At 49.1% G+C, this 16,044-nt stretch overlaps 1 protein-coding gene and 1 gene segment (V, D, J or C); both read right to left on the bottom strand.

Moving 5' to 3' along the window:
* Positions 1–342: 342 nt before the first annotated feature.
* LOC131423805 (T cell receptor beta constant 1-like) overlaps positions 343–16,044 on the bottom strand; it is a 29,149-nt gene continuing 13,447 nt past the window's right edge. The window contains 6 exon segments of the C gene segment in view: positions 343–585; positions 862–968; positions 1,111–1,128; positions 1,540–1,917; positions 5,840–5,883; positions 7,237–7,252. Coding sequence covers positions 565–585; positions 862–968; positions 1,111–1,128; positions 1,540–1,917; positions 5,840–5,883; positions 7,237–7,252 — 584 coding nt within the window.
* On the bottom strand, positions 11,626–15,284 carry LOC124086119 (trypsin-4). The gene is made up of 5 exons (XM_046434141.1): positions 15,151–15,284; positions 14,086–14,245; positions 12,601–12,854; positions 12,089–12,225; positions 11,626–11,831 (listed from the first exon to the last, which is right to left on the bottom strand). Exons 1-5 carry the CDS (start codon positions 15,188–15,190, stop codon positions 11,682–11,684), a joined length of 741 nt encoding a protein of 246 aa, XP_046290097.1. The 5' UTR covers positions 15,191–15,284; the 3' UTR covers positions 11,626–11,681.

Here is a 16,044-nt window from a genome sequence, read left to right as displayed (position 1 = left end):
GAAGGATATTGGGTGACATATCGGGAACCAAGCCTTGTCAACAAGGATTATATGACCAGTTGACAGATGGACACATTTGTGTGGGTCTGCTGTTTCTTGGAGCACATTTGTCCAGGGAAGGAGAGAAAATTGCTATACTCAGCCTCTCCATAGACTATTCTGGGTATAACTCCCATTACCACCTTTTCACATTTAATTAATCTCTCCTGTCAATCACAGGTGGGTCCCTGACTTTTCTGACTGGAGGGTTCTGCCTTTTCTTGAATGCCTGCTGTTTCTATCCTGACTAAACAGGAAGAGCCATGGGGAATTCTGAGATAGAAAAAAAGCAGAAATATCACGTTAGGCCAGAACAGGACATTTTATTTGTTTGATCATCTAAGCATTCTAGGATTCCTTTGGGTTAGGGAAATTTAAGCAAAAATGATCAAGTGAGCATGCCTATAGGGGATAGATATTGGGGTGAGGAGAGGGATAACATCCCTTCAGAAGCATTGGCAAAAGGAGAATCCATGCAGCGCCATATTGGGTTGAAAGTTCCTGGCTGCACCTCCAGAGATAGCTTCAGGAATCCTTTCTCTTGACCTGCAGCAGGGGAGGTGGGGAATAAGAAGAAGTGGAAGGGCCATTGACCAAACAAACAGTAAGTTTCCTCACAAACCCACTGGTTGTTTGGGGGACCACAGATTTTTCTTCCTATCAGGACTCTGGAGTCTCAGGTTGTCTTTTGATGTATATGAGTAAAGCTCCTTCCTTCCCTACCACCCGTAAATGATCCTGAGGGTCTCTATATCTGTGCTTCTGAGTTTGGGTTGTGAGATTTCCTGTAACACGCCTGCCCCATCCCACCCTCCTCCTTACCACGGCCATCAGCACCAGGGTGCTGACCAGCACAGCATACACAGTGGCCTTCCCCAGCAGGATCTCATAGAGGATGGTGGCAGACAGCACCCCTTGCTGATAGGTCACTGTTGGGGCAAAGACAGAGCAGGTAAGTCCCTGAGAGCACATGGTCTGGCCTGCCCCACACCCCACTGTCCAAGAGTTCTCTGTGTCCTGGGTCCAGAGACAAGACCAGGGAGATGAACCGAAAGGAAGCAGCTCACTCACCTGAGGTGACACCACAGTCTGAAAGAAAAGAGGGGAGAAAGATGGGTGAGAGACCTCATCTCCTTAAGCAGGTTGGAACCAAGTCAGCCTCAAGCCTGGTCCTGGCCAGTCCTCTCTGAGCCCTGGGACCATCTTTCTTCTCCTGGGACAAGGTCACCCATCATTCTTGAGTCCTATAATGAGTGGCAGCACCAAGGGGAGAGAGGGGGTACCGAGGTGCTGAGCTCCATGGAGAAAGGGGCCCCTAGCTCTTAGGCTATTGGGCAGAGGATGGGGAGGACTTAGCCCTAGGTGCCCAGCTTCCCTTCCTGATGGCCTTTAGTCCTCTTCTCCACCCCCAGCCCTGCATCTAGACTTTCTGACTGTACCCCATCTTTGTGCTCCCCTGGTGCGGCCCCATCTTCTCACAGCCTCCCCAGGCCTGCTCACCTGCTCGGCCCCAGACCTCAGCACTGACATTCTGGGTGATGGGTTTGGGCCCCTCCTCGGTCCACTCGTCTTCCTCTGAGAGCCCATAGAACTGCACTTGGCAGCGGAAGTGGTTGCGAGGGTTGAGCCAGAAGGTGGCAGAGACCCTCAGGCGACTGCTCAGGAAGTATTTGGAGTCATTGGCGGCACTGGAGGGCTGAGGGTCCGTGCTGACCCCATTTTGCACCTCCTTTCCATTCACCCACCAGCTCAGCTCCACGTGGTCTGGGTAGAAGTCTGTGGCCAGGCACACGAGGGTGGCCTTTTTTTTCCTGTTGATCTCTGCTTCTGATGGCTCAAACACAGTGACCTTGGGTGGGGACACCTTCTTCAGGTCCTCTGGAAAGTGAAGGGGGGTTGGGAACAGGGCTGTTCTGAGATCACTGTGGGTCAGGTGGAGACTCTGTGTGTGCGTGTTTGACCCTCGAGATAATACAAAATTATGTTGTGGAGGTACTGTTTGCTTGGGGTCACTGTCCCCGTCTCTGTCGCTCTCCTTCTATCCTTATCTCATGTATAGGTACTGCTTACTGCACACCCCCATCTCCCTAAGGACGTGATTTTTTTTTTTTTTTTTTTTTTTTTTTTTTTTTGCTTTTGTTATTTCTCTTACTCTGGGACTTTTTTGCTGATCTTTCAAAACATTTATCAGTCTGTTTTTTTCCTAGTTCAGCATCATGCTCAGAACATGGATAATGATTTTCAGACTCAGAAGCAGTCAGTGTACCATTTAGTGAGCCTGGATTTTGAGGCAGAAAATTCCCATCAGCAGCATGATAGAAGGAATCAAATTTATTTTTTTCTAATTATCATTTTTCTTTTTTTAAAGTGTGGTATTAGTTTGTTTCAACAATACCACAGATTGGAATTAGCCTTTCTTGCCCATAAGACACACTTTCCTCATTGTGTTTATTTGTCAAGCGGGTGTGGTGGCTTGCCTAGAATGGCTATAATTCTATGAAAGACCTTGTGCATTATGAAAAATAGTCAAAGCCTGATTGCTGTTATAAACAAATCACCAGGTCGGTCAGCCATTTCAGCAAAAGGCTCACACTGGAAATCTCTGGGTACTTTCACACCCTTGGCAGATGAGAGGGAAGAATTTCTGGAATCATTGGAAGGCATTACCTCGTGTGATGCCTCATGAGGAACGGAAGGGACCGTATCCACTGTGCATGCACCTGCTCTTTTGCCAGTTTGCTGCCCTGTTTGGCTCTGCTCTGACCATAGTACATAAATGTGCCATGCCAAGGTGACTCCACTCTGTCTAAATTTGAGAAATGTTTGGGAAATTTGAGGCACAGGTTTGGAAAAAGACAAACACTATGATGATGCAGGGATGAAAATTAACACAAATGCAAGTTGTCAAATCAGTTGAATCCTTTATAAAGGATTTTTACCCATTTTACATCTCTTAGAGAGCTAGAGATGATTTTAGTCATCTTTCAAATGGAATGAACCATCATCATACCCTATGCTGGGACCCATTCCATTGAACCCAGGACTTGGAATTCAGTGATTAGCACTTTCAATTAAATTTTTTGGCTTGAGCCCCTACCTGCAGGGCACTGTCTTCCCAGGGACCCATCCTGGCATGACCTGGTATCCCATTATTTCAGTACTGTCTGTTTCCAGCCCATTCCCCTCACCCACCTCCTTCTTCCAAAGCATGGCCATGGCTCTGTCAGGGTTTCAGGAAGGCCCTTTACCCCAACATCCCAGTGAAAATGTTGAGATCTGAGAAAATAGGGTCTCCAAACTAATTTTTTTTTGCCTTTATACTTAACCTGTTGCTGAGATGGGGTAAGTTTCCTGTTGTAATGGTCTATTAAGACTTCTCTCCCTGATACCCACCAAGCACAGCACACCCCAGAGACTCCCCTGCTGCTCCTGCAGTGCCATGACATGGACTATGTCCCCAGGCCTCAGGAGCAGCCCTTAAACCACGCTGGCCTCACCAGCCTGGGCCCTACTGCCTCCAGGGCAAATTCAACCACCCCAGAGAGATGAACGTGGCTCTTCTGAGACTGGCAGGGGCAGACAGGAGGAGAGTCAAGCAAGCCCACAGGTCTGTGCTGGAGGTTTATGTTGGGAAGGAGTTTAACGTAGGTGACAGAGCTAAGTAACCAAAAGGGGGTCAACAATGCAGAAATGGAGAAAGGAGAGGAAGGAAAGAATGGAGATGAGCAGATAAAAAAGAGAAAACAAAACAACACACCTAGTAGGGAGGTAGAGGTAAGGGAAGTCCCAGAGAGCAAACAGAAAGAGAGCAAACAAACAGAAAGCCCGAAGGTGAAGGAAGAGGCTCTCAGGCTGGAAGCTGCGGCAGACACGGAACAGCAAGCGGCTGGGTCCTGGGAAGGTAGGAGAGGGCACCTGGCTGCAGGTGGGAAGGGGCAGCTCTGATATTTAAGCTTATGCCCAACACCCTTCCCAGATCACTGTGGTCAAACACCAGCACCCCTAGAAATGGAGCCCCCATACCTGTCACGGTGAGCCTGGTACCAGTCCCAAAGAAGAGAGGTGAAGTATTGGAGCACAGCTACAAGTGGCTGGGTAAAATCCTATTGGGGGTTCCAGCCAGAGGCAAGCCTTTGCTCCCCAGAACAGAGGGCCGGCCACCTTTCTCTGCCTGCACTCAGGGCAGAAGTCCATTAGGAAGAATGCCTAAGCATACTATGCAGTGAGAGGAAAGGGAAGGACAGGAGGGACGGGTCGAAGAGGTTTAGGGGGAGCAGATCCACGCACGAGAAGGAAAGATGAGCAAAGAAAGTAGGGGCGGATCACAGACTGAAGACTCAGAGGACAGAAACAGAGGTGCCGACCCAGCCCCAACCACCCTGGCAAGTCAAGGAGTAAAGGAATCACCAAGTCCCCGTCTACCAGTGCTGGGAGAAGCGGAGACTGACTCTGAAGGACAGTGGCCCTACCACCCCAGACCTGCAGCTTACCTAGGACAGAGAGTCGAGTCCCCTCTCCAAAATGCTGTGCCTGGTTGTTACACAGTAAAACACAAGGGTGGAAAACCCCAGTTCGCTGCTGGAGTGGACTCCACCCTCCTACTCTCTCTCAGCCCAAACCCCGGCTGTGTCCTCAGTGCCTGTCCCCTCCAGAGTCCTCCTGGAACTCCGATGTAACAAGACACTACTCCAAAATAAACCTTTTACCTACCTAAGACAGACAGCTTGGTTCCGTTGCCGAAATAGAGTTTTTCGTTGGTTGCACAACCCGACAGCCTGGCAGAAAAACTGCCTCCTCCTCCTGCCGGCCATTCCCTCCCGCCAAGCCTACCACCTGCTCACCTCTCCCCGTCTGTGGAGAATTTTACGTCTGAAGTGGAGGGCAGGGCAGACAACCTTAAATGCCATGATTAGGGGACAAATGTGCCCTATGGGGTCCCCATCCTTCTCTCTGTGTCTGTCTCTTTTCTGTGTGAAGGAGACAAAGAGCAGGACCATGAAGATGGTAAGGGCAGAGACCCTGCCACCTATCATGGTCAGAACAGGCACCTTGAAGGAACAGGAGATGGACAAGGTGACTCCTTCCCAGCTAGTTCATCTGCCTCCCTAGTACAGTACCCACGAAATGTTGGATATGGATTCCCTCCATGTCTACATCCAGACACCAATTCAGATCTTCCCAATAAAAATACATTGTAACCCAGGCCCATGAAATAGAGGCTCCATCTGGTCCCCAGCCCTCCAACCCTGATTTACTTACCTACAACAGTGAGCAGGCTTCCCTCCCCAAAATAGACCGTATTTCCAGAACACAGCCTCCTGGGTCCACTTCAAAACCTCCCATTGTCTGCTGAGCTCAGCTGGGATTCAGGGAGAGGCTGGGTGTTCATGGTCCCTTTCCTCACACAGAACACCCTGCTTCACACACTCCCATGCCCTTCCAGAGCCTGCCCAGGACCCTCGCAGGTGAGGAAGAGAGACACAGCATGGCCTGCTCAAGTCTAGTGCCAGGAAAAACAGAAGCCCCTCCAGACCCACTCGCCAATGAGGGAGATGGACTAGTGTGGCAGCTCCTTCATTACTGCCGGGTTCTCAGTTCCCCTACCTTTTTCTTTGCCTGTTGCCTTCCATCCCAGACTTAGCTCTGACTCCACCAAAAATCTACAGACCACCTGGATGGATTTGCCCTCACGGGGAGCCTCCTCTGAACTCAGTCCCTGACACGAGAGGGCCTCTCCTTCATATTTTGACATTTCCCAGAACAGAGTCTACCCTCATCGAACAAGCCCAGAGAGCCTTACCTATGACCGTGAGCCTAGTTCCCGAGCCGAAGGTATAGTCATAGTTGGCACATCCAAATATAGCCACTCAAAAATGGACACTTGAGACCCACTTTTCCCACTAAGGGAGCTGAAAATTTATCCGAGAGATACCTTACCTACAACCGTGAGCCTCGTGCCTTCTCCAAAGAAGACTTCTGTGTTTGCACGGTGACGTGGGGCAAGGAGGAAAATACAGTCCAGGTGCAGAGAGAGGAAGCCCTGGGTAGGATCTGAAGGCCCTGGATGAGGAATGCCCTCTTCTGCTTTGTAGATTTTGTGTAGAAAGACATTTTCAATGCTTTACTCTTGGAACCACGGAACATGACAGGGAACTTCTGTCCCTTTCTGGAAGGATACCCATACAAAAGCTCCCTCTCTGAGGACCCATTAAAGGGACTCAGGTGTGCAAAGCAGGCCAGGGGCCCAGAACCTATGACAACTGTGTCTGTCAAGGGCTGGGTATCCCTGGTGTCCTCTTGAATCCTCTATAGAACCTCTGATGCACCTTTCCATGACCTGGGCTTGGCAAGAAGGGATCTCCCTGCATCCTTCACCTGTGGCGCCACTGAGGAATTCTTGTCTCTGGGTTCTTTCTGCACGGGAAGCTCCAGTTCTGATCTGGGCCTGACTTTGTCCATGACCTTGGCCTGGCATGTGGCCAGGTGTAAGGCAGAAGCATTCTGAACCCAACCACACCTGGGCCTGGGACCCAGGAGATGAACAGAAGGGCTGTGGATGTCGGGACAGGCGGAAAGGTTTTTGTAAAGGCTTCCCATAGAATTGAATCACTGTGGCCCCCCCTGTCCCCACAATGTTACAGCTTTATACAAAAACGGCTCCTCCCATGACCCCACCCCTTAGAGGCTGAAGAAACCACCAGAGCAGCTGCTTCTTTGAGGGGGTAGAGACAGGAGGGGCAGGGGACATCACCCCCCATTGTGGGGAGATGGTGGGGCACAGACCAGGCTGGGGGCTCCCTTCTTACCCCACTTGGGGGCTGTGTGACTTATAGAAATGTTTGCTGAGGGGGCTGGTTTCCCTGGTATCCACCCCTTACCAAGCTGTCGTCACAGCAGGGAGCTACCCTGTCATGAAGTCCCAGAACCACCCCTCACCTCAGCCCCGCCCCAAGAACAGACCCCTCTGGACTCAGACTGTCTCTTTAGCAGATCCTGAGCCTTGCAGGTGGTCAGCTGGGTCCCGGAGTTCTGTGGAAAATTGACCACAAGCTACAGAGAGCAAGGACTGTTCTAGATACAGAAAACAATAGCTGTATTTCCAGGGACCAGTTTGGAATGAGAGGAGATCACAGGCAGCGTCAGCCATCCTGACCTTCACTGTTGGCCTCAGAAGCTCAGTTAGGTAAAGGGAGCAGGGGAAATCCTGTGGAGGCTGGATGGAGAGCACCTACAAGGCCACTCCACGGTCACAGCCTTTGTGCTCTCTTCTCTGAAGGACAGAGACATTTTAAGTTCAGGCTGGTATCTTTTCCCCTCAGGTACAAGATGACTTTGAAATTTAACCTGCATTTGGGTGGCCTAGATACCTCTCCCCAGATGATACTTCCTTTTTTGCTATGACTTAAAATCCAGATGAAGGAAAAAGGCAAACATGACTAAATAATAATGACACATTTGCACAGAAAAATAGAAGAAAAATCAAATAACGTGGGGGAGAGATTTGCAATTCACACCCTCTGTGCTATTTCCCCCAACATGTGATAAACTCCTAAAAATCAAGAAAATAATCCAACAGCCCTATAAAAAAGGGCAAACAGCAGATGGTTCAGAGGAAAAGAAATTGAAGTGGTACTTAACTACAGGGAAAAACTATCACAGCAATAATGTAAAGTAAAAATCCATTGAAATAATACTTTTCACCAATTAGACTGACAAAAAGAAATCCTGAAGGCCGTCCTTCCCAGGTAGCATTTGGTGAAATAAACACATTAACATGTTGTTGCTGGTAGGAATGCAAATGACACACCTCAAGTGAAGCAATTTGGAAGCAAAATCATTTGCCTTTTCATCCAAAAGTCCCACTAGGGGAATTTATATTGTAAACACTGCTGCATACAATTGAAGGCGGGAGAGATATTTGCACCATTTAGAAAAGTAAAATATTGGGAAAAACTCAGAACAGGATGGGATCAATACACTGTGTGATGTTCCCACAATGGAATAGTATTAAATGCTAAAAAATTAATAAGATGCTTGGAAAGATCTTGAAGATAAATCATTAACTGGAAAAGAGCAAACTGCAGAACTGCATAGATGTATTCTACCATTTTGTCCAACAAAGGGGGGGGGGAAATTATACATTTGTTCAGTTGATTTTTTACAAAGAAACATGGGAAGGATACAAAAGAAACTGGTAAGAGTGAATACCTATGAAGGATGAATGGCGAGGGCAGGGACAGTGAAAATACAGGTTACATCTCTCGGTATTAACTTCATTGTGTTATTTCCATTTTGAGACTAGATAACTATACTATTTAAAATTAAACTTAAATTAATAAAATTTAAACAAGAAAGAGAAACAAAATATTACTTTGAATAGTATATGAAAATATCCTACTTAAAAAAGAAATGCTTACTTAGTTTACAAGGCCATTGTTTTTTTCCAAAGAGGATCATTTTATATAAGGAGCAAATTCATGGTCATGAATTCAGGGATCAGTGGAATTCCTAGTCCTGTAGGAAGCTTGTGAGAAATGCAGACTTCTAATGACTCCTTATGAGCTTGAGTTAAAATCTCTATGATTAGGTTTACCAACATATTTAAATTAAAAAAAAGGGAGAAAATTCTCCTGGGTATTTCTGTCACAGTGCCACGCATGGGACCCATAGTTGGTTCCCTGATGGAAACTGGACAGGTGTACGCCCTGGAGAATATCAGAGTGCTAGCCAGGGGTGCCCTAAACTGGGTGCAGGGCCTGGGTCTTAGAATTTGGTAAGGAAAGTGGGAGACATCTGGTTATTTGCCTCATTAATAGTGGCAGATCTCACACCACCAACAGCCTGAATAAAAGGTCGATTGCTTCCATTGATTGCAAAGTAGTTAAGTTCCCTTATTTATTTTCTTTCTTCATTGAGGCATAGACTTTACTTTGATCTATTTTCAAGTAGATCTGTTTTCCTGTCTTATTCACCCCTTTTGCCTATCAATAATTTACCCACTAAGTTAGTTTCCCTTTAATCATCTGAGGACCTTAATCCCAACTAGTCTTATGATATCATAGTATCTGATGGAGCTTTTCTTAGTTTTGCTTCTTTGGACATTGGGCCCTAATGCACACACAGCTCGCTCTTTCTTTCTTCCTTCCTTCCTTCCTTCCTTCCTTCCTTCCTTCCTTCCTTCCTTCCTTCCTTCCTTCCTTCCTTCTTTCTTTCTTTCTTTCTTTCTCTTTCTTTCTTTTGTTTTTTGGCCAGGTAAAAGCAGCATACACTGGTCGATTTGAGGCCATGCATCTATTTGGGCAGCAGGAGGCAATCTTTCCTTATTTTTTAGAGCTCAGTACATGCAATCTGGGCTTGGCCACTTGAGGGGGTCAGAAGAATGTGCAGAATGCTGTTGGGGACAGGAGAGGGACGCAGGATCTTTCTGAAGTTGTATATTGTGGGGCAAGGGGGAGAAACTGGGACACATACAAATAACATTTTTCTCATCTGTAATTCTTGAGAATGTTCAAACATGTTCATAGGTTTGTTTCAAACTCTTTCCCCCGACCCACTGAATTTTTTGAGTTGAAGAGCTGAAAACTAAAGAGGCTAAAATGAGCTGCCCAGTGATGAGAAAGAGATGACACCCCTACTCCAGACTTGAGTTCCCTGCTTGAGTTCCCTGCCCTCAGGGAAGCCTACCCCCTGCATCCCAATCTGACTGAGCTCCCACTGGCCCCACTTAAGACTAGGAGAACTTGGACAAGTTACCATACTGCTATAAACTCCAGTCTCCTTATTAAAATGAGAATAACAACAACAACAACAAAATAATAACCACCTCATGGGACTGCTGTGAGCACTAAATGATATAATACATCTGAAGATTTATCCTGGTGCCTGAATATAGTCAGTAAAACCACGAGCTACTATTATTCTTTTCATAGAGAGAACTGGCTTAGGGATTTCTCTACCACGCTGGATCTCAAACTTTCATGTGATCAGAATGACCCAGAAGATGTGTTAAAATGCAAGTTCTTGGGCTCCATTCTAGAACTTCTGACTCAGTGGGTCTGGCGAGGGGCCCAGCATTTGCATTTCTCCCAAGGTTCCTAGTGATTCTGGTGCTAGGTACCAGGGACCGCTCTTTGAGAACCATTCTTCTGAAAGTTTCGTTCTTTCCTCAGGACCTGCTTTTCCCTTCACTCTTTCTTCATCAATCACTAGGTGCTTATTCTATCCTGGGATTTGTCTGATCACAGGAGATATCTGCATGAGTAGGGCCTGATCTCTTGTCAAAGTCCATGCCAGGATCAGCTCAGCCACTGTCTGGGCACCATGGGCAGAGGCATGGCAGAAGTGGGCAGAGAAGGAGGATGCCTGACTCATTGGAACCAGCATCAGGATGGAAAGAGAAGGAGGCATCAGGGAAGAGTTTTCTGAAGAGTCTGGAGAGAATGAGGCAGGACATCCATGCTGGTGGAGTCATGGTGTCCAGAGATAGAGGCCAGAGGTGCATGGCTTGTTGCAAGAGCCACCAGGACTTCTGAGTGTTGGAGGAGAGCTGCAGAGAGGCAGGGCAGAACAAGGACCCTGCAGTTCCATTACAAGGAGATTCATTCTGAATGATGTGGGAAGCCAAGTGCGGTGTGAACCAGGTACAATGAACAGGAGCATCTGAGCTGCATGGAAGGGAGCAACAGGGGGAGCCCCTCAGGAGGTTCAGGGAGTCAGGAAATGGGCTGGAGAGACTGGTCTCATCACTTCAGACGGACGTTGCAGCAGGAGAGAATGGGAGGCAGGACAGTGTGCACATAGGCAGATGTGGTGTTCCCCGGGTCGACCATCTGCTGGGTGTTGGGCATGGGCAAGCTAATAACCTTCTCTTAGCCTCTGCTTTCCATCTGTACCACTGGAATAAAAGCCACTCTGGAAGGGAGAGAACTAAGTGTGCAAACACCTCTAAAGCCCTCAGGACAGTGTGTACACAATGGTGTATACATATTACGTGGGTGAACCAAAGGCAGACCTCTCAGGCTGTGACTGATGGAGACCTAGCGAGCTCTGCTCTCCTTCCAGACCCTGGGCAGGTGGTTGGGAAATGGCTGATGGGCTCTTCTTTAAGTTGGACATCTGCAGGTAGGAGGGAGTGCAGCACTTTGTCCACAAGAATATGGGTGAGGGGATTGGAAGCTGAGGTGACCAGGGCTGAGGTTTGCCTAGCTGTGTTTGCTCTGGGTACAAGGAGGTTCCTGCTGAGTAGAGAAGACAGGATCTTACCTACCAACCAACTGCACATGCATCAGCACAATCAAGACCCACCCGAGCACCAAGGTCAAGGAAGCTCTTTTCACACACCTCTGGGAAATGCATTTTTCTTGAGAAAATAGATCATCCTGCCTGTTGCGTCTTCTTCTTTTTTTTATTATTATTATTAATTGAATTTCATGTCATCATATGCTGTTAATCTAGTATTCCCTGGAGATTATTTTGAGAACTGGGGCCTCTGCTCATCATCTCTCAGGAGAGAGCTCTGTCTGACCTCAGACTGGAGGATGCTTTTGAGACCAAAGGTTCTGGAGGAGCAGGCACAGACACAGGCAGTGAGGATAGAGCAATTTTATTGGCAAGGTGACTTCAGAGGGACAGGCATAGGGACTTTAATTGGCAGCGATGGTCTGCTGGATCCAGGCCACATAGTTGCACACCCTGGTATAGACTCCAGGATTGTCCTTCAGGGCACAGCCATAGCCCCAGGAGACAATTCCCTGAAGCTGACCATTGCAGACCACAGGGCCACCGGAGTCACCCTGGAGAGGAGGGATGAGTAAATAGGACGTGAAGAGGAATATAGCTACACTTACTCTGAACCTCAAAGACCCACCCAGCTGTGTGGCTCCATATCTTTCTCACAGGGACCCATTCTCTGACCTTTCTAAGGAGCCGGCATGCAGCAGCCCAAATGAGCCTTCCCACCCAGCCTCACCACACTTGGGTATTCAGATTCTACTCCCAGGTGGGACCTGGGTGCTGGCAAAGCTCTTGACATGTGGAGGGGCCAAATCACCTGGCAAGAATCCTTTCCTCCCTCCAGGAAGCCTGCGCACACCATGTTGTTGGTGATCTGTCTAGGGTAGGCAGCTTCACACTGAGCCTGGCTCAGCAGCGGGGCCCGCAGGCATTGCAGCAGGTCTGGGTAGTTGACTATAAGGGGCGGAAAATGAAGGAAAGATAAAACATGAGCCAGGCCAGGTTGGAGAAGAACAATCCAGTGGGCCACTCCTGGAGAGAAGCTCAAGAATGCGAGACCCAGAAAGGAACAATGGCTTTTGGTTCCCATCACTGCGGATCCCCTTCTTAGAAGTAATAATGGCACGTTCTCTACTTGTGTTCTTTTGGTTCTAGGATCAACTCTTTGGGACTTCGCATCTCTTGGTACCCACTACAGAGCCTTGGGTGTAGTGGGCACTTATAGGGGATTTGTAGGCTGGAAGCAAAGGGGCTCACACTCAGGAACATGATTGGAAAGTGTGGAAATGTGGGGATGGAGGGAAGTAGGAGGTGAAGGGTCCCACTCACCACCAGAGCTCAGGGTGTTGCCCCAGCCAGAGATGAGGCACTGGGTGCCCGCAGGTGCACAGGAGGTGGGCAGAGACACAGTGGCCACCCGGGTGTTGATGGTCGCAGGAGAGGCGAGCTTGATCAGCATGATGTCATTGTCCAGGGTCCGGCTGCTGTAGTTAGGGTGGCGGATGACCTTGGCCGAGTTGATGAACTGCTCATTCCCCTCGATAACTTCAATGTTGTGCTCTCCCAGTCTCACCTGGATGCGACTATTGGGAAGAGGCCTGGTGAGGGTTTCTCCACAGAGCCCAGGACACCCCAGGGGGCTCAAGCTCCCTGTTCATGGGCAAATCTGGAGGCGTGGCCTGGAGTATGTGACAATGTCAGAGGAGCAGTGGGGCAGGAGTGGGCGAGTCCTGCTGTGAGACCTGGGCCCTTTCTGCTTCCGAGGTGGTGGTGTGGAGGGGGATGAGGTGAAGGACTGTGGTTGGTGACTCCTCCTCAAACTACTGTCCCATAGCCCCTTCACTCAACCAGAGTTGTAGACCCAAAAGAGGGACCTGAAGTTCCCTTTGTGAACTACCCACAGGGACCAAGGCTCTCCCTCTCCCTCTGGCAAGCACTGTCATTCTGCAGGAGCTCATCAGTGTGTGGCCCTGGGACCCGCAGCAGCAGTGTCACCTGAGAACCTGTCAGAAATACTCAGCGCCCACCCTAGACCACTGAACCAGAACCTCAGGGATGGTCCTGGTGATGTGGGTTTTCACCAGCCCTCTAGGAGATTCCAATCCCACTCAGGTTGGAGAAAACCTGGTGGAGACATTAGTTCTCAGTTCTGGGTACAGAAAGAACTGTTAAAAACTCACCAGTAGTTACCACCCTCTTCTTGAAAAGGCTGAGTTGGCTGCTCTGCTATAGAACCCAGGCATTCAAGTTTTATTTATTTATTTTTTAACTGTTTCTTAGGTGGTTTTAATGTGCAGCCAACTGGCAGGAAAGTGCTTGTGCAAGGTCCCTGCCTGCCCTCCTCACAGGTTCTTTTTTGTTGTTTGTTTGGAGGTACTGGGGATTAAACTCTGGGGCACTCAACCACGGAGCCACATCCCCAGCCCGTTTTGTATTTTATTTAGAGACAGGGTCTCACTGAGTTGCTTAACGCCTGGCTTTTTGCTTTGAACTCACAATCCTCCTGTCTTTGCCTCCCAAGCCGCCGAGGTTACAGGCGTGTGCCACCGTGCCTGACCTCACTGGTTCTCACCACCACAAAATATCCCTCCCTGCTGTTACAACATCTAGCCTCTCAGTTTTAGGAATGTCGTTGGGGTAGAAGGCTCTCTACCTTGGGCTGCTCTTCATCTCACCTCCAGAAGTCAGTGGCTCCCAGTGACTTCTCCCTCACCTTCCCCACCCACATTACGACCTCAGCACTTCCCTGGACTGGCCCAGGCCCTCCAAGGAGGCCGGGGCTGTGGAGCCTGCCACCAAGAGCCCATCACTTACGACTTGTAGCAGTGAGCGGCAGACACCACCCACTGTTGGTTGATGAGGGAGCCTCCACAGAAGTGGTAGCCTGAGTTCAGAGACACCTGGTAGGGGACGGAATTCTCCGGACAGGTGTAGCCCCCGACAATCTTGTCATCGTCATCAATGGGGAGAGCAACTTGAGTGGAGACAGGAAGGGAGAAATCAATTTAGCAGGTTGTGGAGGGCAGAGCTCACAGCCTTGGCCGCCTCCTGCTAATTAAGATTCCTTAATGAGCACAGCAACTACAGCCAAGCAGGGAGCTGCCACCCCTGTAGGCATCACAGGTTACAGTGTCCTGAGTGCCTGCATCTGCAAGACACAGAGCAGATACCCCACAGGGGCTCAGAGTTCTTTGGGGGGAACTGAGGTGAGGACACAAGAAATGTACTTAGTGGGATACACGTCAGAATTGCATTGTCTCACCCACAGAGGGCTTCTCTGTCATCGTCCTAACTTGTCCACCTCCCATGGCTGTGTGAGCCCGGGGTTCTCAGGATGGTTTGGCCTGGCTGGCTAAGTAGCCCTGGTTATACCCAGCTCATATCTGTACACTGAGGAGAGATTAGAAAGCAGCCTTTGGTCTCACATAGGCAGGAGGCACTGTTATTGACCAATTGGACAATGATTCTTAACTTTGGCTGCATACCTGGGAATCTTAAAGCACCTGGGAAATTAAAAAATCCAACATAGAGGCCCAAATTGAGACACAGAATTTCTAGGAGAGACGCACTCAAGCAGCTATGCCAGAACTGCTGGAGCCACACCTAGGGCTGCTGGTTCATTTCATGGACCGCCTGCACCTGGCCTCCCTCACCAGCCTCCCTGACACAGATGGAGGAGGATGGTGGGAGTGGAATCAGGGAGAACATGAGAGAGGTAAGGCTTACAGAGAGCCCAAGAAATGGGTAAGGAGTCTTGCAGGTCAGGGGAGAGAACATCAAAGTGAATGTGAAATAGGAGAGTCCGCCAGGATGGCAGGGCAGGTGTCTTCCAGGAAAGAGGTGGGCAGGGCCCGAGGCAAAGCAAGACATGGAACTCACCAGCGGCTCCCACAAAGGCCAGGATCAGGAGTGCATTCATGGTGGCAGAAGTGTGTGTGAGCAGGTGGTGGAGAGGCGCCTTTATACCTCCCCAGTGAGGGAGAAGAGGGTGTTCGAGATGAAAGGTCACCGACGTCCCTGCACAAACACACCTGCAGCTTTCCCATTCCCAGTCTTGCATCAGCCCGGCTATTTTTTGGCCACTCTGTGGATAGGTGACCTGCAAGTGATAAGAAACTTACCTTCGAGGGAAAAGAGGGAGAGCAGCTGCTTCCTGGAGGGGTACTGGGATGGGGAAGCTGGGGAAGCCAAGCCTCATCTTCACAGCTGGACTTTCTGAGGCTGAGGAGCTAAGGGTTAGGAGGAGGCAAGATGGCCTAGGTACTGGATCCTCTGACCTCATGGGGATTTATTTAACTTACTTGGAGAAAGGCCTGACCTCCGTAGCAGGCTTGGCTGTTCAGGATCCTGGAGTCCCCATGAGAGGAAAGGCTTAAGTATGAAGATGCATCTCTAAAATTGAATCCACTTGGTAGGAAGGCCTAGCGTGAGGCCTTTGGGAACCAGAATTACACCATCAAGAGGTGATGACAGAGCTCTTTAGGCATGGGGCTTTCAGCTGGCTCTTCTTTCCAGCAAGTCTTATGGGTGGGGAGTGTTTCAAAGGAGACGGGGCAAAGGTTAAGTAGGAGATTCCCCAATCCATTAGAGGGATTGAAGACCAATTCCACATCCTTCCTCTCCCTCAGTTCCAGGACCTTTGTCTCACTGCTTATACTGTCATGGGTTCTCTTTAAGCAGCCTCAAATTTGCCCTGCCAATCTGCACTAAGATGAGTAAAAGTGCCCACAGTCTCGGAGAAGACTGTGGGAGCTCGAGTTGTATGCCCAGATT

Source organism: Marmota monax, unplaced genomic scaffold, assembly GCF_021218885.2.
Source record: "Marmota monax isolate L192 unplaced genomic scaffold, Marmota_monax_Labrador192_F-V1.1 WCK01_AAM20220418_F8-fsc00122, whole genome shotgun sequence".
Lineage (NCBI taxonomy): Eukaryota > Metazoa > Chordata > Mammalia > Rodentia > Sciuridae > Marmota > Marmota monax.
The sequence above is the reverse complement of the archived record's forward strand: the minus strand, read 5'-3'. Positions and strand labels throughout refer to the sequence as shown.

Bases quoted from the DNA above. Each gene is read 5' to 3' on its own strand.
- LOC124086119 (XM_046434141.1), bottom strand. From the start codon at position 15,190: ATGAATGCACTCCTGATCCTGGCCTTTGTGGGAGCCGCTG. The intron at 14,246-15,150 runs GTGAGTTCCATG...TCTCCACTCAAG, and splicing joins GGCCTTTGTGGGAGCCGCTG to TTGCTCTCCCCATTGATGAC. The intron at 11,832-12,088 runs GTGATTTGGCCC...CCTCCTCTCCAG, and splicing joins GAGGAAAGGATTCTTGCCAG to GGTGACTCCGGTGGCCCTGT.